The 24,666-nt window shown below is 49.3% G+C and overlaps 2 protein-coding genes across 2 annotated transcripts in view; both read right to left on the bottom strand.

Moving 5' to 3' along the window:
* The window catches only part of LOC123246716 (sodium channel protein type 5 subunit alpha-like), a 263,117-nt gene that overhangs the window by 151,115 nt on the left and 87,336 nt on the right, over window positions 1-24,666 (bottom strand). The window lies entirely within an intron of this gene.
* The window catches only part of LOC123231128 (sodium channel protein type 10 subunit alpha-like), a 51,163-nt gene continuing 49,750 nt past the window's right edge, over window positions 23,254-24,666 (bottom strand). Inside the window, exon 17 of the mRNA XM_044657400.1 lies at window positions 23,254-24,491. Coding sequence (XP_044513335.1) covers window positions 23,254-24,491 — 1,238 coding nt within the window. The remainder of the gene's footprint in view (window positions 24,492-24,666) is intronic.

Here is a 24,666-nt window from a genome sequence, read left to right as displayed (position 1 = left end):
CCCTGGTTGCCCGCTGCTGCCGGGGCCGCTCGGGGAGGCGCGGGCAAGAGGGCTGGCAGCCGGGCTGCCTGCCTGCCTCCGGGGGCGGGGCGGGGCGGGGCGGGGCGGGGCAGGGTAGGGGCCGGCCTCACCCGGGCCCCAGCGCTCGCACAGCACAGCGCTGCGCCGCGACCGCCTCCGCTGCGCCGGGCTCGGGCTGGCTGCCCAATCGGCAGCGCTTCTCGCTGCCCTCTGCGCTGGGCTGCGCGCTGAGCCGGGGTGGGCTGCGCTGCGCTGGGCTGGGCTGGGCTGGGCTGGGCTGGGCTGGGCTGCGCGGCGCTTTCCTTAGCTGCGCTCTGCGCTGGGCTGCGCCGGGCTGGGCTCTCCTCCCTGTGCTGCACTCTGCGCTGGGCTGCGCTCTCCTCTGCGATGGCCCCCAGGTGCTTTCCGCCCTCCGCCCGGCTCCAGTTCTGGTCCGGCTGGGAACCTCCTCTCCCGGCTCGGGACGCGACGCTCCTAAGGCTCAGCCACAGGCGGCCAGCGGGCTCGGGCTAAGCGCTGCCAGCACGCCCCATCCAGTGCTTTTGAACTCCACCAACACCCGCCCATGCACACACGCTTGTGTTTCCACATGAACGTATGCCCACGCACACACACATGTGCAATCAATCGATCGCCTGATCACTAGCATTCCCAGGGATGCCCATTCATAAAGAGGACAAAGATCCGTCTGCCTCTGCCCCGTGGCAGCTTCGTGACCTTGGACCATTCTCCAGACCTCGCTGGGCCTCCTTTGCTTTTCCTCTAAAATGGGGGGAGAGGGAAGGCCCAGCTTACACCCAAGCTGGCTGCGTTTCACCTCTTGACCCTAACCCTTCCGAGTTCCCTCCCGGCCCCTAACCCAGCAGATGGCCTCTAAGACCCTTTTGGCTCTGACTTTGGGATTCTGGGATATCAACCACACACACACACACACACACACACACACACACACACACACACACACACACAAGCTGGGTCTCTAAAGTTGCCTGACTGCTGCTCCTGCTGTAAAAAACAGCCCAGAACTTAGTCTTGCTTCAAGCAATCTCTCCCCATTCTGGGCCCCTTGAAGGAGGCCATTCCAGTCACCCATGGATCTAGTTTGGGGAGAAGGCTGCTAATAGGTTGCTGAACCAAGAGCTGGAAGGGTCCCCAGAGGTCACGGAGGCAGAACTTGACCCTAGAGACTGTGACTGGCTCCCAGTCTCAGGCTAGTAAGGGACAACAGGTAGCATTTGAATCTAGGTCTTCTTCCAACACCAACCCTCTGATTGCTTAACCAAGCTGCCTCTCTTAGCCTGGGCCTTTGGAAACTTGCGCCATCTCCTCTCGCTATCTATCTCAAAGCAGGGCTTTACACTGTAGAACAGTCCAGAGTCTTTGGCGACCAGTCTTGGTCCAAATCTCGGTCCACTGAGGAGGAGCTCTCGCCCATTTGCTTCTTGGTGAAGGGAACTGGGAATCGGCAGTGTGCCTTCCATGGGTGGCACTGAAGGCGAAGCTCAGGAGGATAAACAGATTTCCCTTCTGCCTAACTCCTCATTACCTCTAACATAACTAGCTGCCCAGAGTGGTGCTGATCTCGCAGCGACCCCTTTGTCCAGCCTCACTTTTCTTGGGTGCCTTTTCTGGCTCATCTTCTTTTCTTAAGTATGAACGCCTCCCCCGTGCCGCCATCTCCAGCAAAGATTCTGCCCTTGATATCTCAATGACCCAGAATGGTTAGAGGGGAAAAGATCACCGGAATTCAACTCTCTGTTACTTTCTAGCCAAATGACCCGAGATAAGACACTTAATCTTTCAGCCTCAGTTTCTTCATGTATAAAATGAGGTTTAGACTGGTTCTAGCTGTAAGTGGAGGAACCTATGACCTTCTCTACTCCCAAGGTTTCAGTGATATCTCTTGGGATGATTCTCAGTTCTTCACATTCATCCCCAAGCTCTCCCTGAGCTCTGATCTAGAGAGCCAACTCTCCTCCGCTAGCCATCCCTACTTGAATGGCCCACCAGCACTTCAAACTCAATATAGTCTAATCGGAACTAACCTTCTTCCCTCTAGACCAGTGATTCCCAAAGTGGGCGCCACCGCCCCCTGGTGGGTGCTGCAGTGATCCAGGAAAGCGGTGACGGCCATACTTTTTTTGTATTACATTTTATTGTGAGTTCAATAAATAGTTTCATAATTTCCAGGGGGCTAAGTAATATTTTTTTCTGGAAAGGGGGCGGGAGGCCAAAAAAGTTTGGGAACCCCTGCGTAGACCTTTTCTCTTTTGGAGTTCCTTGTTTCTGTGGATGGCACAACCATTCTCCCAGTCTCCTGGGCTTGAAACCTAGAGGGATCTTTGATGCCTTTCCCTTCTTTTACTCTCCATAACCTAACAATAGCAAAGTCCTATCTTTTGTTTCTAAGATGGCTCTCTCGGCTTGCTCCAGCTCTGCCCTCAAATTCCTTGAATGGATCTTCCTTCCTCCAGATTCTTCCCTTCTGCAACTTTCCTTCTCATAGCTATCAAAATAATATAGATTTGACAATATCACTCTCTTCAAAAAAATTCACTGATTGCTTCCCCAGTGATTAGGGAGGAAAATACCATATCCATATCCTGGCATTCAAGGCCCTCCATGACCTCACTCCAACCCACTTTTCTATGCTTCTGCCTCCCTGCTCTCCTTCACATACTGGAACCACTGCCTATAGACACATATACATAGCCAAACATTTATTTTTTCAAGTCTTCTTGTTCACTCTCTTGTTTCAAGGAGATGACTTGGCTCTTCCCTTTGTGCCCTTTAAGGCAGTGACCCAGTAGAATAATTCTCACGGAGGCAGCCTCTCCACACTCCCCCCACAATGAGGGAGAAGGCATGGCCTTTTTTCTGGGAGCTGAGTCCAGGCTGCTACTGGGCAGATGGCTGTGGGTGAGCTGGGCAGGGATATGTCCATTTATAAGAGGGGATCAAGGAAGGTGGGAAGGAGGAGGTGTTGGGCTGTAAAGGAAGGGGAGGAATTCAGTCAGGCACTGGGGTAGGAAAGTGCAGGCTCTCTTTGAGGGAGTTCTCCAAGGTGAGGAATGAACATGGGAGTCAGGGGGGAGCAGGAGTACCATGGACAGAAATAGCAAAGGTGGAAGAACATGTTTATGGGGAAAGATATCCCTCAGCTTCTGGACCTGTTGAGGCATGTGGGGGGAATCTGAGGGGTAGATATTCTGAATGCAACAGGACTTATGGGACTGGAGCTCAAAAGGGAGGGCACAGCTGATCACGCATCCACAGAAAAGCTGAGGGAGGTGGAGGAGGAAGAATGAAGAGAAGAGGAACCACAGGACAGATCTTTGGGGAAATCCTATGTGGGGGACCACAAAGAGGAAGAAGAGTCACAGAAGGAGACAGAGAGGTAAGAGGAGAGGCAGGAGAGCATGGTGTCTGTGAAGCCAAAGGAAGAGAGAGCTAAAGCTTTAAAAAGTAGTCTACTTTTGTGAAAGCATCTATCATTGGGAGGGAACTCAAAGAACAGCTCCTGGACCCTCTTATTTTACTGGTGTGGAAACTGAGACCCAAGGAGGTGGCGTTCCCAAGGTAACTCAGGCAGTGAAGTGCTGGAGATGGAATTTGAATCTAGCTCTTCTGACTTGAGATAGCACATTTACTAATTATGTGACTGAGGACCACTTAGCCTCTCTCAGCTTCAGTTTATTCATCTGTAAAAAAGAGGAAGATTGCACCATCTGCCTTGAAGGATTATTATGAGGATCAAATGAGATAATATAGGAACACTTCCAGGCACTACAATGATGTCTAATATTTACATAGTGTTTACTATCCGTCACTGTCTGCCAACAGGTGTATGGGGTGTTCTGGGCAGACTAGCACTAGTGGGGTGAGGACTCGCTGAGTCCTTTTCAGGGCTGCTTTCCTCCTCTGGTGACCACCTGCCACCCAGCTCTCACCTGCGGTTCCAAGAAGCTGTAGCATATGCAGCTGCCACACCCTAGCAAACTGTCTCTAGAGGGGGCTAAACTAGGTTGAGGGAAATCAACAGGCCTCCAACCCATTGGTAAGTGAAGGAGGTGTCTAACCCAAGCATGTAAGGACTTCCTCCAGCAGAAGGGGAGCGTGAGAACAATTTGTTCCAATAGCCTTGAGAGTGGTAGAAGCAGGCACTGTGGAGCACTTAAAGCTTGGTCAGACATGGAAGACGCCAACACCATCCACTGCATCCTGGGCCATCACCAGCCGTCTTGACTTTCATCTTGCCATTGAACTGATAACTCTGCAAGAGAGAATGAGGCTGGTGACTGTGTAACTCTGCTTCACTGAAATCCAATTTTTTGAGTCAAAAGAGTCACCTATTTTAGTGCTGCCATTTTTGGTCCTCTTTGAGTAGGAAGGACAACAAACGGTAATGCTACAAGCATATCATTGTCATCTCATTTGGACTTTATAACAATCCTGGGAGGTAGGTACTAATATGATTATCCTTATTTTTCAGATGAGGAAACTGAGGCAAACAGTGGTTAAGTGACTGGCCCAGGGTCACACAGCTAGTCATTGTCTAAGACTTGATTTGAACTTAAGTCTCCTTGACTCCAGACCCAGCCCTCTGACCATGGTGCCACCTAGCTGTCCCTCTTATTAATGATCACCATTAGTAAATGATGTAGGTAGGTCAAAAGAAAGCTTTTAAATAAATTGGGACACTTCTTTATATTTGGAAGAAACCAAACAAGAGAGAAAGGAAAGAAAGAGGAGGAAGAGGAGCAGCTTTGGTAAAAAGATTTGGGAAAGAGAAGGAAGGTTAGAGGAGAAAGAAGAAATAAAATATTCATTCAGGAAGTAGAGCCCCTGAAACCCATTAGTTATTGCTTTGTGGGACTTCAAAGGCCAGAGACAGGGCTGTCAGCATCTTCCATGAGCAAGGGTGAACTCCAGCCACACCTGGGCTCGGCGGGCGGCTGGGGGGTGGGAGCAGGGCTTGAAAATAGTTTTGAAACAACTTTGGCTAAAATGATAAAAGTCGATGTGTTCATAGTCTCGTTTCCCAAGGATTCCTGAGTGGCGAATGTACACATTTCAGAGATTCTTGTGGACGGAAGTCAGATGCCTCCCACATGCCAAACCCATCCATCCCCTGCTCTCCTGCCATCTCCTCCTCTCCTTCCACTGCCTTCTGTCTGAGCCACACCTTTGCTTTCTCCGTTCCTGGCTCGCCTGATCCTGAACCTGCCTTCTCCTACTACTCACCCAGTGAAATGATGGCTGATATTTCTGACTCCAGTCTTGGAGGCAGCTGGGTTCATCTTCTGCTCTTCTCTGGGTCTCTGTCTCCTTGTCTTTGAAATGAAGGCGAGATGGGATGGTGCAGTGAAGAGTGCAGGGACCAGAGGATCTGGATTCAAATCCTCTCTCGATCACTTACTACCTGTATGATATTGACTGAGTCAGTTCCTCTCAGTGAGTCTCACTTTCTTCATCTCTAAAATGAGGATTTTTGACTCTGGCTCTCTAAGGTCTTTTCCAGTTCTATACAGATGTTCTCAGGGGCTGCTAGATGGCACAGTGGAGAGAACTCTGGGACTAGAAGATTCATCTTCCTGAATTCAAATCTCAGACCTCTGACACATACTAGCTGTATGACCTTGGGCAAGTCACTGTTTGCCTCTGTTTCCTCATCTGTAAAAATAAACTGGAGAAGGAAATGGAAAACTAGCTGTGTGACCCCGGGCAAGTCACTTAGCCCCTTTTGCCTCAGTTTTCTCATCTGTAAAATGAACTGGAGAAGGAAATGGAAAACTAGCTGTGTGACCCCGGGCAAGTCACTTAGCCCTTTTTGCCTCAGTTTTCTCATCTGTAAAATGAACTGGAGAAGGAAATGGCAGAGTACTCCAGTATCTCTGTCAAGAAACCCCCAAGTGGGGTCATAGAGAGTCTGACATGACTGAAACAATAGGACATAGCAACAATGATCCAAAGAAAGGATGCATAAATCCACCCAGGCACACACAGGCCAGTCCTGGGACACATACACACATTCATACCTTCCCCTTGCAACACAACTGCCAGGCACACTGATACACATGGTACGATCATAGGATGGATAAAGAAATGAACAAATGAATGAATGAATGAAGAAGTCCTTCTAAAGCACTTACTATGTGCCCAGCACTGTGCTATGGACCAGGAATACAAATATGATCAAAGAAGAGTCTCTGGATGAGAGGGTTAGAGGTGGATGTGACCTGAGAGGTCATCTCTTCCAACCCCATCATTTTACAGATGGGGAAACAGAGTCCCAGAGAACTGAGGTGATTTGTCCAAGGTCATTCAGATAGTTGGAGGCTGAACTAGGTCCTCTGACTCCACATTCAGCCCTCTTTCCACTGTCCCTCAGTCTTTCCCACTGTGCTGAGAGGAAGACTTGTTCTCTTGATTGCGGAGGGACTCCAAAGCGGCCCGGAGGAAGAGAGAAGGCCCAGAGAGCTACTCACTGACAAATGGGAAATACTTCACGTCGAATCTTGTCTAATAACTCAACTGTGAACTCTTTGCTGTCATTAATGTCCATTTAAAACCGTAAAACCGTGTCTGTGATTGTAGTAAGCAGGGATTGCCCCCCGGGTCTCCCTAGAAGTCCCACATCTTCAAGTTTGTTGGGGAGCCTGGCACTGAGGGTGCCCATCAGCTGATTTCCTTCTCCTTCTGAAACTGTAGCGTGGGGCCGAGGCAGCTGAAGATCTGGCGGGAAGGGGCCTCACCTCATTCCTGCCCTCTCCCATGGGACGTTTGGGTGTGCCCACCCTTTCTAGACAGGACTTTGGGCACCAGCGCCTGGGCTTCCTGCTGGACAGTGCCCGCCACTGGCCCGGAGTTTAGCCAACAGCTCCCACTGCTGGCCTTTGAGGAGATGGCTGGGGATTCCTAGTCCTTCAGCTCATCCTGCAAGGGAGGGGAAAGATGGGTGCCTTGGGCATGTCAACAGAGAGGGGAGGAACCCTAAATTCACACTGTCTCTACTTGTCCGGAACCCCAGAAAGCTGGGAAATGAGGCAGGGAACACTAAGGATCTCTCGCTCTTTCTCACCTCTACTTTCAGGACACAGAAAACCAAAGAGCAAGGAATCAGGATGTCTTTGACAGGACGTGTCTTCACGCCGGTCCAGTCTGGTTCTAGACACTGGGGTTCAAAGTTCTCTTAGGGAGCTTAGAACAGGGATCATTTCATTCTTTATCTTGGCATTGCCTAGACAGAGTGCCCAGCACGTAGTAGGTGCTTGATAAATTCTTGCCGAATGATTAATTGCATATCGTGTCCCCCAACCCCAGGGGAATTTTAGCCCCCTTGAATTGTGGCTGAGACAAGATAGATGTTTGTAAATGGTTAATTGGCTCAGTCTACTTGGGGTAGGCATTCTGGGGCTATTTTTAAGTTTGAAAATCCTTTCATACACATTAGCTCATTTGAGTCTCACAACAGCATTGAAGTAGGTACTTTAAGTATTATTCCCATTTTTACAGATGAGGAAACTGAGGTTCAGAGAGATTAAATAAACTGCCTAAATAAACTGTCACACAGCTGGTATGGGGCAGTGGTGGGATCTGAAACCTGGTCATTTGGATTCACAATCCAGGTATCTACTCACAGTTTTTCCCAGATAAGTTACTATTCAAAAATTTGAAGAGATGGAATGCATTCCCTATCTGGAGAGTGGAGGAAAGGAAGATTAGAAAATACTCTGAGCTGAGCTGGGAAGAAATTAGCTATATGACTTTGGGTAAGTCACTTAACCCCTGTCTGCCTCAGTTTCCTTAACTGTAAAATGGGGATAACAACAGACTCTACCTCACAAGATAATAATAAGATAATTTTTGTAAAGTACTTAGTACAGTGCCTGACACGGTTATATGAATGCATATTCTACATTGGTCTCCTGCATATTCCCTCAATCCCAAGGACTCCTGGTGCCCAAGGAGTTTCTTTTGAGGAGACTGTTAGAAGCAATAAGCTTCCATGGAAAGGATCAGGACATGTTGCTTGGCTTTGGAGAAGTCACCTGGCCTCAGTTCTTGCATCATAACATAAGGCCTGGATACCTCCAGCCCTGTCACTCTCTCTCTCTAGACTCTTCAGTTGCTCTCTATTGCTTCAAGACTAAAATCTAAATTCTTCTGTTTGTTATTGAAAACCTATCAGAGTCTGGTTCCTGCCCTTCTCTCTTGGCTGATTTCCCCTTCATGTGTAACCTTAGCAGCCAGAGGGAACCCCTGCCACATCATTCTATGGCCACCATGCCTTGGTACAGGCTGACGGGAGTCCCCTCCTCCTGTTCACCTCCACCTCTTGGAACTCAGAGCTTCTTTCTCTCTTTTTTAAAAATAAAAAGGAAAATAACATTCATGTAATGCTTTAAGGTTTGCATAGAAGCTCGCCTGTTCTGCTTGGAGGGATCTTTGCCTTCCAACCATCGTTCTCTCCCTTGACCTCTCCTCTGAGGATATAGTGGAGAGAGGGATGGATATGGGGTCTGGCTCAAATCCCTCTCACTCTTGGCATTTATTACGGGTGTGACCCTAAGCTTTGTGTCCCAGTGGAGAGGTCATGCTAAGCTTGGAGTCAAGAAGACCCGAGTTCAAATCTGGCACCTGACAGTTACTTCACTTTGGTCTGCCTCAATGGCCTCATCTGTAAAATAGGGATACTAAATCTATATCAGATTGCTTACTGTCTCAGGGAGGAGAAAGGGCAGGCAGGGAGGGCAGGAGGGAGGCTCTGAAGAAGGGAGAGAACTTGGAACTCAAAGCTTTAAAAATGAATGTCAAAATTGCTTTTACATGTATTTGGGGAAAACCAAAGCATTATTTAAAAAATAAAATGGAGGTCCTGATAACACCTACCTCCTGGATTACTGTGAGGATGAAAAGGAGATCGTATTGATAAAATGCTTCACCAACCTGAAAATGCTCTGTAAGCACTAGCGATGAAGCCTGAGACGATGGCTGCGATGAGTCTCTGGCAATACTTCAAGCCATAAGTTAGAGGGATGCCCTCCCGAGGAAGCCACAGGGCCTTGGCATGTCGACTTCATAATTGCTTGAGGGCAATTATGTCTTTCCAAGGGCCCATGGCAGTGAGGGCTCTCCCCATGGGTGGCTCTCAGCCAAGGTGGCTTGAAGAAGTGCCTCATTCTGCCTTCCTTTCTCCCCTTTGTCTCGGCCTTTCCTTGGCTTCCTTCAAGGCTTTGCCCGAAGGCAGCTTCTCCAGGAGCCCTTCCCTGCTCCCCCCAGTGACTTATGCTTTCTCCTCGGAGGTTATCTTCCACCTGCTTTGTGTGTATCTCACATTGTTCCTGCTTTTGGACATGGTTTCCCTTTCTTTAGACTGTGAGCTCCTCGAGGGCAGGGCTGGGTTTTGTATCTCCAGAGCTGAACACAGTGCCTGGAACACAGTAGAAGCTTAATCAATGTTCATTTAAAACTTCTTTTAAACCCTCACTTTCTGTCTTAGAATCAATTCTATGTAATGGTTCCAAGGCAGAAGAGTGGTAAGGGTTAGGCAAATGGGGGGGTCAAGTGACTTGCCCAGGATCACACAGCTAGAAAGTGACTGAGATCAGATTTGAACCCAGGATCCCCATCTTTGAGCCTGGTTCTCTAACCACTGAGCCACTTAGCATCTCCCATTGATGACTGGTTGAATTCTAGAGTTGAAAGAGACCTCCATGTTCAGCTGGTCCCAAAAAAGAGCCCCCACAACAGTATACTTGGTAAGTGGCCCTTCGGCTCCTTTTTTGAGAAGAATCTCCTTCCTCCCAAGGGAGCCCCGTCACCCTTTTGGACAATTCATGTCGTTCAGCTGTTTTTCCTGACATCACATGTAACCTGCCTGCCTCCACCTGGAAGCCCTCCCTTCTTGTTCTAGCCTCTAGGGCCAGACAGAATTTTTTGCTTGGCGGACGTTGGCGTGCTCCAACACGGCCATCTTGTCCTTTGAGAATCTTCTCTTCTCCAGGGTAGCCGCTGCAAATTCCTTCCCCCGATTCTTCCGTGACACGGACTGGAGGTCCTTCAGGACCCCGGGTGCCCTCAAAGGAGCAGAGACTAGAGGATCAGACATCGAGAGCCGGAAAGCCACTGGGAAACCGAGTCGAATCTCCTCATTTCCCAAAGGCTGAAGCTGAGACTCTGAGAGATTCGGTCCTTTGCCCCAAATCACACAGATGACTTTGACGGGGTCTCCTGGCTGACGCCAAGGGCAACTCTTTCCCCTCTGACCCCATGACGCCTCTTCTCCGGCCTCTTCGTATCCTACCCAACCTGTGGCTCTGAGAGGGGGACACGCCATTCCAGGTGTGACCTGGGCAGGATGGAAGGGATGGAGGGACTCTGTCTCCCTCCTCCTAGACGCCGTGCTCTCCTACTGCAGCCCAAGGCATTTATTGCCCCCTTGATCATATGGGATCTCACATGGGATATTCTTCTTCTTCTTCTTTTTAACCCTTAACTTCTGTGTATTGGCTCCAAGGCAGAAGAGTGGTAAGGGTAGGCAATGGGGGTCAAGGGACTTGCCCAGGGTCACACAGCCAGGAAGTGTCTGAGGTCGGATTTGAACCCAGGACCTCCCGTCTCTAGGCCTGACTCTCCATCCACTGAGCTACCCAGCTGCCCCCTTATATGGGATATTCTAATCTCCCCCTGGATTCCTATGAACGTGGCAGGCCATGAAGCCCCCAGAGATTTTCTCCCAGGGTTTAACACAGGGAAGTCCAGAGTCCCCACCCCCTCTGCTGGCTTCCACAGGAACAGCCTCAAGGCTGAGGATGGTGGAGGCTTCCTCAGCCCTTCTGAAAACAAGAGAAAGGACAGGAAACATGGTGTGCTTTGCTGCTGCTAATAGTGTGCCCTCCCTGCGCTGGAGCAGGCCCCCATCTTTCCATTTCTCACCGGTGACATTTCCTTCTGTTGTTCAGCCGCCTCGCAGATGGAGCTCGCTAAGTGCTCCTCTCCCGGCCAAACCTGTCTTTCTACGACAACAAAGCAGAACCTGTCATGTCACCGGATGAGATCTGGGGAGGGAGGATGGATGGGGAGCGTCTCCGTTTCATCCTTTGCCAAAGGAGAGGCCATTTGGCATCCAAACCCTTAAGGGGGTTAGAATACCCGCTCTGCCCCCGACTCTCCTGTGGCCTGGGGCCTCAGTTTCCCCGTTTCTAGGAAGGAACTGGATTAGGTGTCCTTTAAGCATCCTTTAAAATCTGCGGCTTTCTGGCATTACCCAATTTCTGCTCAGGGCAGATCGTGGAGTAGATCCCCAGGCTGTGGGCTTCTCCCTGGTGCCCCCCGAAGGTTGCCTTTCCCAGGGGGATCTCCTGAGGGCCTGCCAGTCTGTCTATGGCCAGGGAGGGAAGCTGCTTATTGGTTATTAGGCAGGATGGAAGGAAGCTTCCTCCCACTGTTGGCCGGGCCTGGAGGGAATGGAAAGCACGGTCTGGGCAACCCTTTTCTGGGTTATCATAGTCAGGCTCTCTAATCCCTTCTGTAGGTCACTTTGGGCCACAGTGAAACAGGGGTCAGATTCCCTCTAGAAGTTGGCACTCAATGGTGCATGCTAGGTCTGGTCCAGGCCAGGTCGCCCTCCGCCCCAGCTAAAGAGACCCGGTGCCCGGCAGGGATTTAGGGAGCCCTTTCCAGGGTGATACTCGACTACTGTGGGTTTTCCAAGGGATCTCAGTCATACTAAGCACACGGCTTACAGCACATGTGGGAAGTCAAGGCCTGGGAAACGAGTGTCCTTTGACTTCTTCCAAGGGCCTAGAGATGAGGGGTGGGGGTGGTGCCAGAGTCCGGGATTGAGTCTCCCCACTCTGGCAGCCCCTTGACTGATGTGTTCCCAGCCCCAGCTTCAGTCAGTCAGTAGAAAAGAATTTATTAAGCTTTGCTCTGGCTTCCCCTTTGCCTGGAAAGCCCTTCTTCTTTCCCGTTGTCTCCTAGAATTCCTCTCTTCTTCAGTTCATGAGCTCACTTACCCTAGTGGGCCTCAGTTTCCTCATCTGTCAAATGAGCTGGAGAAGGAAATGGCAAACCACTTCAGAATCTTTGCCAAGAAAACCCCAAATGGAGTCATGAAGAGTCAGACTTAACAACAAGGGCTTCCTTCTCTAGGACACCTTTCTGCTCTCTCTTCCACACACTGCTAGGGCATCCCCCCCACCAATTACTTTGGGTTTATTTTAGATCTACTTGTAGGTGTACATAAGCTCCCCATGGGTGCCAGGGACTGCTTCCTTTTTTTCTCTTTGGATTCCCAGAATCCTGCGCTGTGCCTGGCATGGATAGATTGAGTTTTGGTTGGCCAGCTCAAATCATGGCAAGGAGGGTTGCCACCACTTGCCCAAAGGCTAGACGTCCAAATAAAATTGGATATTTGCAAACTGGAGAGAGAACCAATATTACCTGCCCTGCCCTCAGCAGAAGGAAGGCCCTTTAGGCTCCTCTCTGGCTGGGGTAGAACTTGGTCTTCAGCCCTTGGTAACCTTCAGGGCCTCCGTTGGAGCCCACGAGGAGATAATGGATTCTTTCAACATTCAGGAAAAGTGAACTCAAGGATGGTGTTGCTTAGTGGGAATGTACTGGACTGGGCTAATTAATAGGCTAACTTTTGAGAGGCCACTTGAAATGGCCTGGATGGAATGTGGAGAAAAGCACAGAGGAGGGTGACTGCAATAGACATTTGCTCCCAAAGGTCCACTGATGTCTTCCTGGAAGCATAAACTGAGGAGAAGTTTCTGGCGGGATTCTAGCTTAGAGCTGGAAGGTCTCTCGGAAGTTATTGACTAATCCTCTCATTTTACAAGTGAGGAAACTGAGGCCCACAGAGCTGAACCTACTTGTGATACTCACACAGGTAAGAGACTGACGGAGGGAGCCCTCCCCTCCCCACATCACAGCATCTCAGAGCTGAAAGATCACAGGGTCACAGATTCAGAGATGAAGGAGACCTCTGGGGCCCCTCATGTTATAGGCAAGGGAGCTTGCCTCAGGGGATGAGAAAAATGAAGAGACTTCCTTGCCCAGGTGGTTATTGTTAGAGGTGGGACATGAACCCAGAACTTCTGACTCTGAGTCCCCAGCTCCTGATACCTCCTCCCCTTTAGAGGTGGAACTCAAGATGTGTCATCTAAAATGCACCCAAACTAGACTTCCCTCTATGACATTTCCACAGGTGGTATTCCAGCCTTGGCCTGAAGGCTGCCAAGTATGGGGAAGTCATTACCTCCCCAAATGTTTGAACTTCTCTCATTATTGAAAGCTCTCATCATTAGGAAGTTTCCTCTTCCAGTAGACTCAAATCTGCCTGTCTTGGCTCCCTTCCTCTTCCTTGTTCCAAGCTCTGCCCTCTAGAGTCAAGTAGAACAAGCTGAATCTGTGTTCCAGGTATTTGGAAGTACTTCCAGTTACTTTCATATACTTGAAGGCAGCACCTCCCCCTCCCTCTCACAAGCCTTCTTTTTAACAAGCCAAACATCCAGAGTTCTTTCAATTGCTTTGTTGATGACCCTGTCTCCTGGATCCTTCCTGGTTGGTTGCCTCTTCTGGACACCGTTCTTGGGATCAGAGAATACCCTTAAAGGGTTCTTTCTGACCTTTAAGCTGGGTAGCTGATCAGTGCTGATTTCCCTGAAGCAGCCACAAATGGAAGAAGGAAGGAAGGAAGGAAGGAAAGAAGGAAGGAAGGAAAGAAGGAAGGGAGGAAGGAAGGAAGAGAGGAAGGGAGGGAGGGAGGAAAGGAAGAAAAGAAGGAAAAAAGGGAGGGGGTAGGGAGGGAGGGAGGAACTACTTGAGCCATGTGGCCAGGACCAGAGGACAGTCCAGGACAGGTGAAAGGTCTCCTATGGGGAGGCTAGGGTTTGGCATCTCCCACGAGTCCAGCTGACTCTCCTTAGCTTGGGAGATGGACTCCCTCCTCCCTCAGGCCTCTTCTTGCTTCTTACACCTTCTGAGTGATGAAATTATCAGGAAAGCCAACAAAGGCTGGTGATTGTTATCTGAGTCTGCTTTTAGCTGGCTGGGTCTTTCAGCAGATGAATGAATGGCTTAACTTCCATATCAGGACTGGGAATTGGACAGCACCTGCTACATCTGGGCTATTAGGTCTTGGAAGAAGATAAAGACAAAATACTTTGGGGAACATAAAAGGGGATCAGCAAAAGCCGTCCCAGTGGGATAGCTCACTATCAGCCCACTCAGAACCGGGAGGATGCTCTGGGGCCCAGAGTTAGAAAGACCTGATTTCAAATTCTGCCTCAGATACTTAGCTGTATGACTTTGGGCAAATCATTTAACCTCTGTCTGCCTCAGTAAAATGGGGATAATAGCCCTCACTTTGTGGGGTTGTTCAAGGATAAAATGAGATAATGTTTATAAATCCCTTAACGGTGTCTAGCACATAGTAGGTACTCTATAAATACTCATTCCCATTCCCTTCTTTTAGGAGTTGGCACTCAAGTCCAGCTTTGCCTTTTGTCTTCCACCTTCACTCTGAATTCTGACTACTGTACTTTTCTGGTATCTCTTTCCTGGATAAACTGGAAGGTCCTTGAGGTAGGGACCCCTTTGCTTCTGTCTTTGTATCCCCAGTCACTAGCACAATACTTGGCACAAGTAAGTGCTTTGAAAGGATTCTGTTTGTGTAGCGGGTACATATGTATCTTCCCAGAGAGTTGCCTATTTCCTCCCAAAGTTCCTCATTTCTCTGGGTTGACTCCCATCATATCTCCAAGTACATTTTCAGCTGTGTTGGTGGCTATTTGGGTTATACTGATAATAAGTATTTTGGCTGACCTCCTGCTACCTCCTTTCTGGAATGTTGGTCTTCTCTGCTTCTTGAGCTGCCTGACCAAACTTGGGATTGAACTTTGCAGGAGCAACCAGACCCCACCCTTGCCCCTGCCCCTGCCCCTGCCCCTCTCCTGGTGCCAGTGTCCTCTGCCTCCCTGCCAAGCGTCTCTTATCAGTCCCTGCTAGCCAGTCCCACCCAGTGGCCAACTCCCACACCAGTTCCTGACCTGGTCCAAATTTTCCCCTTGGCCAGTTCCTAGCTGGAGGCTGGAGGTGCTCTGTGAGTGGGAGGCAGCCCCCAGCCCTCTGTTCTCCTAGCCTTGCTTTGGACAAAACAGCCCCCCTGAGCCCAGCCCAGCCATTGGGAATTGCACACTCCCCAGCTGATTCTTTCAGGGGCTGATGTTCTCTGGGAGGGGAGGCAGTTCGGGCTCATTCATGCTGTTCCTGACCTTTTCAGCTCTTTGGCATCTAGTAAAAAGGTAATTCTCCTACACAGTCAGTGTGCTGCTGTGGAAAGTGCCTGGGCTCTGGCATCCACAGGGCTGGCGTCCAAGCCGCGCTCTAAACTTTTTTCTCTCTGAACTGAGGGTGAGACCCTTCTCCCTGGGCCTCAGCCTCTACACCAGTGAAGTCAGGGGGTGGGAGCAGCGGGCCTCAAAGGCCTCTCCTTGTTCTAAATGGAAAAGTCTTTGGATTTCCCTCCTGTCACTGGTCTGAGCCCTCTGCCCTCACCAAAGTCACCCAGGACTGCCAAATTGAATAGCCTTTTCCTTGTCCTTAACGCCTGCAGCCTTGCACACTGCAGCTCACCCTCTCTTCCTGGCTGGGTTTTCACTCTCGAATTCTCTCCAGCTTCTCCTCCCAGCTGTCCAAGTCGGCCTCCTTTGCTGGATTTGCCTTCTGGAAGCTCCGCACTCCACGCCGAGAGTGTCCCACAAGGCTCTCTCATTGGGGCTACTATCTATCAGCTCCCACAGGCCCAACCATCTTCTCTATGAAAGTGATCCCAGAACTCCGTCTCCAGCCCTGACTCCTTTCCTGACCTGCAGTCTCTCCTCATCGGCAAACACCTCAAATTGGATGTCCCATAACATGTCCCCCTCCCCAGATGTAAAATAGAATTCATTATTCCCCCCCACCCCAACTCTTCCTTCTTTTGACATTTATTCAGCAGGGAAGGGAAGGCCAGAGAAGGAGAGAGATGAGACAGAAAGAACAAGTGGGAGCATGCTCAATAGACCAGAGGGGAGGCGATGAGGCCAGAAGGAACATGGTAGCCATGGGGGTGAAGGGAAGGGAGCAGATGAGGAGCGAGTGAAGGAACTGGGGATGGTTAGCTCAGAAAAGAGAAGGCTTGGGAGGGCATGCGAGCTGTTTTCAAGTTTTTGAAGGATATCCTAGGGTAGAAAAATCAGCTTTTCTCTGCTAGGCAGTAGAAGGAGGTCTTAGCTGCAATGGATGGAGGTTTCCAAGGATGTGACTTAGGGATGATGCTTCTTGACCACTGGAGCAGCACATAAAAGTGAGATATCATCAGTCAGTCATTCAGTCAACATGAATTTATCTAGCACCTACTATGTGCCAGGTATGGTGCTACATTCTTGGAGATACAAAGAAAAACAAAAGAGAGTCCTTTTCCTCAAGGAGCCCCCAGGCTAATGGGAGAGACAACAAGGAGATGATCTGCAAACATGATATGTTTGGAATAAATTGGAGACAATCAACAGAGGGAGGGGCATCAGCAGGAAAGGCTTCTTGTAGGAGGTGGGATTCTAACAACAGCTTGAAGGAAGCTGGGGAAGCCAGGAGGCAGAGATGAGGAAGAGGGAGAACATTCCAGGCATGGGGGACAGCCAGAGAAAATGTCCAGAGCTGGAAGATGGGGTATATTGTGTGAGGAACAGCCAGGAGGCCAGTGTTCCTGGCATGGGGCACCACTGGTCAGGTGAATGGGAAAGGAGTCTCTCGTTCACACACGGAGTAGATTGATGGTACCTTTCGTGGTCGCCAAAGCCCTCTCCCCCCCTCTCAGCTCCAGGGAAGGAAGGACAAGCTCAGATCTCCCCCATTTCAGGGACTTTTGGCCTACCAGCTAAGTCTCTGGTCCTGGTTTTCCTTGGATCTCTGAAAGATTGCAGCCTTGCTCTGGGCCAGGCTTTGTTGGCAACAGAAGCTTGGGTGAGTTGGGGGTGGGCAGCCAGCCAAGTGCTCAGTACCTCCCTGAGAATTACTTGGTGGGACACATTGACTTCAAGGAAATTAACTTTAATGGCATTTAAGAGAACGATGGGGCTGCCAGGTCCCTCCTGGAGAATGGCTGTGATCCCAGAACACAGGCCAGCTTGGAGGGGCAGAGGCCTTGGCAGGCTAATCCAGGGAAAGGCTGCGGTCAGGTCATCTTGCCTGTTCTTGGAGAAAAAGGCCTGCCCACCCGGACCCAAGGAAGAAGTTGAAAGCACCTGTGGGCTACGGTGACTCCAATCCTCCAATCTTTTCTTCACCACCTATTCTGGGCAAATAGCAGGACTGGCTTGTTAAATCATTATCAGACTCTGGACAACTTTGGGATTGTTGGGCTGAAGCTAGCTGGGGATGTAGGATAAGTCTTGTTCTACTGGGGACTGGTGTCTTGGGGAGCCCTAAATGCTCACTGAGAGTGACTGCCCTGCTCCTGGTTGGAAAGATTCACCTCTACTTTGGACCCTTCTTCTGGCTTCTCCCCCAACCTCACTTCACAGGTTCTGCGTTTCCTCTCAGCTAGGACCCTTGCAGATGCTTTGCTCTAAGATGTGGCTGGTATTTCTTCAGTCTACAATCTCTCTCTAATAAGAACTAGAACTAGGGTGGGGTAACTAGTGCTTTGCCTCAGGGTGCTGGATTTAGAGGGTGCTAATGGCATCCTTGTCTTACAGAAGCACAGAAACAAAGTTGCTCAGCAGCGAGTTTTCAGTTTGTTTTTGAACTAGACTAAGATTTCATCTGAACTGGGAAATCTTTGTGAGGAATGATCTTTTCCTAAATATAACTTACTTCCCAGGGCCAAGGTTTCCCAGCATCTACACAGAGACTGGTCCTATGATTTCATTGGTAGAGGGAACTCTCAAGTGAGGAAACTCCCTTCAGTAAATGCAGGTCAGCCCCTTCTCTACAACCTCTAGTCTTAGAAAGTTGTCTGGAGCTCTAGGAGGTTAAATGACTTCCCCAGGGTCACACAGCTAGGATATGTCAGTTAGTCAGGCAATAAACATTTACTCTGCATCTACTATAGGCCAGGCACTATGCTAACCTCTGAAGAGCTCACGGTCTAATGAAGGGGACAACCTGCAAACCACTATGTACAAAATAGTTATAGACGGGATAAACGGGAGGCAATCAGCAGAGGTAAAGGGCTGTAATTAAGGGAGATTGGGAAGGGCTTCCAGTAGAAGGTGGAATCTTAGCTGAGATCTGAAGAAAGTCAGGGAAGCCAGGAGATGGTGGTGAAGAGGGAGGGCATTCTAGGCATGGGGAATAGCCAGAGAGAATGCCTCGAGTCAGGAGATGGAAAGTCTTATTTGAGGAACAGCCAGGAGGCCACATCACTGGACTGTCGATTATGTGGTAGAAGGGAGGATATAAGGTAGAAGAATGAAAAGTAGTGGGGGAAGCCAGGCTATAAAGGCTACGAGGGGCTTTGAATTCTAAACATAGAGTTTTATATGACAATAGGGAGCCACTGGAGTTTACTGAAGGGGAGTGTTGATGGTGATGGTGGTGATGTGGTCAGTCTTGTGCTTGGGAAGCTAACTTTGACGGTCCTCTTTGGAGGAGAGGTTGAAGGCAGACCAACCAGCATGCCTGTGGATAGTCTCAGTGGTAGAGTAAGAAAGAGGCTTTGGAATAGTCCGGGGTGCTGGCAGTGTCAGAGCATGCACATGAGAAATATTCTAAAGTAAAGTCAATAGAAGTTGCCAACTCAAAGGGTGGGAGAGGGTGAGGATTGGAGGATGACATCCAGGACCCGAGCCCTCGTGCCTGGGAGGATGCTGGTGTCCTTGCTAGTAAGAGGGAAGCTTGGAAAGGGGAAGGATTTTGAGGAAGAGATAATGAGTTCAGTTTGGGACATTGAGTTAAAAGTGTCAACTGGACATCCAGTTAGAGATGTCTAAGAAGCAGCAGGAGATGCAAGGTTGGAGGTGGGAAGAAAGGTGAGGGCTGGACAAGTAGATTTGAGGATCATCAGCAATAGAGATGATCGTTAAATTCATGGGAGCTGATGAGGTTACCAAGTGAAATAGTGGAGAAGGAGAAATGAGGAGGGTTCAGGAGAGAGTGTGGTGGACATCCATAGTCAAGTGAACTGCTGCACGGCAGACAGCCCAGTGTGAAGTCATGACCTGGGAATTACTTTTATTTTTATTTATTTTATTTTTTAAAACCCTTAACTTCTGTGTATTGTCTCATAGGTGGAAGAGTGGTCAGGGTGGGCAATGGGGGTCAAGTGACTTGCCCAGGGCCACACAGCTGGGAAGTGTCTGAGGCCGGATTTGAACCTAAGACCTCCTGTCTCTAGGCCTGATTCTCAATCCATTGAGCTACTCAGCTGCCCCCCTGGGAATTACTTGATGGAAACACACTGACTTCTGGGAAACAAACACGGATGGCATTCAAGAGAACAAGTGGGCTGCCAGGTCCTTCAGAGTCAGGATGACCTTTGTTCACATCTAACCTTAGACATTTACTAGCTTACTCACTTAACGCTATCTGCCTCAGTTTCCTTATCTGTGAAACAGATAACAGTAGCATCTTCCTATCTCCCCTCCTCCCAAGGCTGTTGTGAAAATAAAATAGGTTGTCAAGTGCTTTGCAAACCTTTAAGCACCACACAAATACTAGAGTCTTTATTTTTGTTGTTATTCATTCATCAGTAGAAATTATCCCTCATCTCTAGAATGTTCTGCCCTCTCATCCTCACTGTGATAGGTACAGGCTTTACAAGTAGAAAAACAGATTTTTGCAAGCAGCCTAGAGGAAAAACCTTGACTGTCAGCCATGGACATTCTAAATAGAATGAAGGGAAGGAAATTGTTTGCCCTGGAAGGACTCTGGTCAAGCTGGGAAGGGGAGAAGGTGTGGATACTTTGACCTGCCCAGTGAGGAGTCCAAGGAGTGTGGAGTTACCACTGAGAAGGAAGACCTGCCAGGGAAGATCAAGTGGGCAGGAGACAGGAATGGACACTAGACTGGGACCAAACAAGTTAGGGAAATTGGGTTTGGCAGTTTGGGGAATGGCAGTTGACAGGAGTGACTGTTGGGCCTTAACTGTCACACTGATCACCTAGCCAGGGAGTCTGTGAAGCCAACAAGTGACAGGGTAGTACAAGGTCAAAAGAATTCTAAACGCAGGGTTTTGATAATAACTGAGGGTCAGGGATGATGGGGAAAGGTCACACGGAATCTAATCACTAGGGACCACACAGGGGCTGGGAGAATGGGTTAAAGCCTGCACTGCACTAATCAGACTATTACAGACTAGAAGGGAAAATGGGTCTCTCACAAAGCCAGGTCTATTTCAGCTCCTCTTGATAGTACAGGAAATGGGTCCACAAGAAGGTAAATCCAGGAAATGCTAATCAAGGAGCTTGTCTCAGACTGGGATGTCCACCACCCCAGCTAGATCTTCTTGCTCACTTGATCTTCCCTGCCTATAGTCTCTAGTTCTGCTCCTTCCCCGGGACCCCCACCTCTACAACTTGCTTTCTCTTTTCCCAGGAAAGGAAGGAGGGAGGGGGCAGCTGGGTAGCTCAGTAGATTGAGAGCCAGGCCTAGAGAGAGACGGGAGGTCCTAGGTTCAAATCTGGCCTCAGACACTTCCCAACTGTGTGACCCTGGGCAAGTCACTTGATCCCCATTGCCTATCCATACCACTCTTCTGCCTTGGAGCCAATACACAGTATTGACTCTAAGATGGAAGGTGAGGGCTTAAAAAAAAAGAAGGAGGGAGGAAGTTCATCATGGTAAATGAGCAAAGGGGAGGTGAAGGGTGTTAGGAGTTAGCTGGGCACATTGGGAATGTTGGACCCTGGATCTGGAAGTGAGCTAAGGAAGCTATATTCACTGGGGAACCTTGTGCCAGCCCAGCCTACTGTAAGGGTTTCTGGAATGGTCTCCTCTTGCTCACCACTACCTCAGCTCCCCATGATTGCCTCATGAGTGTCCAGGCTGTGACTGAATGACTCCCCTTCCCTGCACCTTCCACCCTCGATGAGGCTGAGAGTCAGACTAACAGCCAAAGTCAGTCTCTAAGTCATTCCCATGATTCCTTGCTCAATGGCCAATGATTACAGTCAGAGAACTGAAGGCTTTCCTAAGAGTCTGAGTCATTGCCCCTGGATCTGGGTCCCTGTGGTCTACACAGCTCAGGTTCAAGGAATAAGTAGAGGCTGGTATTCAATGAAAGGCATGTGTGGACTATACACTCCTTGAAAGGAGACTCTGGGTTTTTGGTTATTTTTCATTTTCCTTTATATCTCTTTGGGACCTACACAGAGCCAGGCACAATTATTTTTTTGAGGGGGCCACTTGGCCCTGTTGGGAACTCCTGGTATGGGAACTCCTTCCACTGATGCACATCAGTATCTCCTTCCTAACTTCGAATTTAGTGAATTGTCCAGGACACTGATGAGTAAAGCGACTAATCGGTAGATGTCAGAAGCCAGGTTCTCCTGACTCCAAGGCAGGAAGTCTACCCACTATGTCACACTCTCATTCAGAGTAACCTTGCAAGGAATCTTCTCCCACATCTCCCCTCTTTGAGGGAAGGAAGCCACTCGTCTTTGTCTTTATATCTCCAGCACATAGCCTAGCACATGGCATAGAGTAGGTGCTTAAATGCTTGCTGAATTGAGTATGATTTCCCACTTCTAGATTGAGAATTGCAATCGAAGGACCCTAAATTGGGAGGGACTTTAGCAGCCATCTTGCGCAGTTCACATCCCAAGGTATCCTTGGCAAATGGTTATCTAGGTGAGGGTCCAAGCGGTAAATTGGGGTCATGGTTATAGTAAAGGACTTGGAGAAGAGAAGACTAGAGAATGACTTTGGCCTTAGGCAGCCCCACATAACTAAGTGCTAGCTGTTCATTGTTATTGTTATTATTATTACCCAGCATCTATTTGGGGACCTCCAATGAGGGAGAACTCCCCCTGCATTTGGATGGCTCTGATTATCTTATTGATGACATACAATCTAAATATGCCTTTTGGCTGAAGAAGACTCACAAGCCTCTCATTTTTCATGTGAGATTGAGGCCTGGGCAGGTGGAGAGAATAACAGGGGCAGGACTCTCTGGTGCTCCCTCCATGTGTGATCTTGGGCAAATACCTTAATCTCCCTGGTCCTCAGTTTCCTCAGAGATAAACCAACGGGCTGGGATTAGAGAATATCTAAGTTTTCTTCCAGCTCTGGCTACAGAGGCAAATTTCAGCTTGAGGTCAGAAGGGACCAAAGAGAGCAGCAGAACTACCTTTGTTCCCATGATTCCTGACACCACCTACCTCAAGAGCAATTAGCAGTAATGAATGGAACTATTTTAGTTGTAAAATACCACTGGCAGAAGGGAAGGGAGTGCTAATGACAAATGTCAGTATCATTTCATGGAACAAAAACAAACTATGCTTTAAGATAGGATGTTGGTCTTGACAATAAATGTCCCTTTAAAAACAGCTTTAATAGCCTTCTCCAAGTTCTTTCACAGCATCTCCAGTGAGTGGTACATTGGGCCAGAAGCAGGGGACACTGGGTCTCCAGCATGCATTCATGCAAAGTTCTAACTAAGGTCCCCGGTCTCCATAGCTAATGCTCGCTGGGCCCTCTCTGCTCAAACACACTGTTAGTGTTCCAATCCTGAGAGTTTCCCTCATGGAAGTTCCTGGCCATCTTGTTTCCCTATCAAGAAGGGACATAGGAGAGAAGAGGAAGCTTCTGGTGGTCTCTGTGACAAGGCTAGGGAAATAAAGAACCCGATCCTGCCCATGTGAGATACTGAGTCTTGGGGCAGGCAGGTCAAATGGAAAAATAATGGAGTTATAGGGCTGAATGCTCTCTCTCCCTCTTCCCCAGGATTGTAAGAAATCCCATTTCAGCCCTCGAAATGAAAGAAAAAACAAAGAAAACAGTAATGTCCTCTTTTTTTCTTTTTAAACATGGTCCTCTTGGCCCACTTTTGGCGGGACAGTTGTGTCTCCCCCATTAGAGAGGGGTTGCCCTGAGAGATCCACATGCTCTTTCCCAGAACCCTCTAGAGGCCCTTGGCATGCATTTATGAGAGGGGGTCTGTCTGTGATCAAGAAAAAAAGCAAACGTTGCATCCGAACTGTGCGTGTTTCTGCTGAGCAGATTTCAGCCCTGTCTAGACTTCTACATCGATGATGCCTTGTCCAAATCCTGAGATAGCTGGTCATAGCTAGCATCTTCTTCTTCCATTTGGCCAGTGTTGGATGCATCCAGCTGGCCTTCCTCACTGAGCCCTCTGGTGACACTGTCGTAAGATGGAGGGAAGGACATAGTGGAAGCGGTTTCTGACTTGTCTGGAAGCTCAATGTTTTCATTCATCATGAATTCAGCCAAGGCTTCATCTTCAGTGGCCCTCTCACACACGGGCTCGCCAACGTCGTTTGCGCATGTAATGATGACTTGTTGTAGGGAATGCTGCAAGAGATATTTTCTGTAGGCCCTTTGGATGATGGAGGCAGACACATTTTCCTGTTTTGATCTCAGAGTAGTTGCTATTGGTTCATAGGAATCTTTAGAAGGATTAGCGGCCATGAACTTTTCCTCCATTTGGGCCTTCAGGGTGTCCATCTCCCCAGATTCTCCCAGTACTCTCTTGGTAAAGGCAAACAAAATATCCAGACAGTGGATCTTGTCTCCTGTGACCAAAGGCAGGTCCATCTGGATGAGTTTATTCTGGTTAGGTTTTGGAATGCGCAGGGGTCCCGTCAGCGTATCTGCGAAGTCGGAAAGGGCCGAAAATGTAATGAACTGAGTGGCCTCGGGGTCGAACTTCTCCCAGGTCTCGTAGAACATGTCGAAGTCGTCCTCGCTCAGCGGCTCGGTGCTCTCCTCCGTGGCCACGTTGAAGTTCTCCAGGATGACGGCGATGTACATGTTGATCACGATCAGGAAGGAGACGATGATGTAACTGACAAAGAACGCGATTCCGATGGTGGGGTTGCCACAGTTTCCCCTGGACTTGCTGGAGTTGGCTGAATCTGGGTCACAGTAGGGGTGTCCAGTGTTGAGGATGGGGCTGAGGAGCCCGTCCCAGCCGGCGGACGTGGTGATCTGGAAGAGGCAGAGCATGCTGTTGGGGAATGTCCGGAAGTTGAACATGTCATCGATACCAGCCTCCTCCTTCACGTAGGCGAAGTTGGCCATGCCGAAGATGGAGTAGATGAACATGACCAGGAAGAGCAGCAGGCCGATGTTGAAGAGGGCAGGGAGGGACATCATGAGGGCGAAGAGCAGCGTGCGGATCCCCTTGGCCGCTCGGATCAGCCGGAGGATGCGGCCGATCCGAGCCAGGCGGATGACTCGGAAGAGCGTTGGTGAGAAATAATTTTCAAGTGACTTCATAATGCCAGAAAACACCAAGCCTTTAAAGGAAGGGAAATATATTTGTGAGTACCGTCTCCAAGTGAGACTAAAGAAACCATAAACTGTCATCTCTTGGTCATTTCCTTGACTACTATACATATTTTCCTTCCCTCTTCTTCTCCCTCCCTCTCTCCCTTCCTCCCTCCCTCTCTCCCTTCCTCCCTCCCTCTCTCC

Source organism: Gracilinanus agilis, chromosome 1 (assembly GCF_016433145.1).
Source record: "Gracilinanus agilis isolate LMUSP501 chromosome 1, AgileGrace, whole genome shotgun sequence".
Taxonomy (NCBI): Eukaryota; Metazoa; Chordata; class Mammalia; order Didelphimorphia; family Didelphidae; genus Gracilinanus; species Gracilinanus agilis.
Note: the sequence above shows the minus strand (reverse complement) of the source record. Positions and strands in the feature narration are given on the sequence as shown.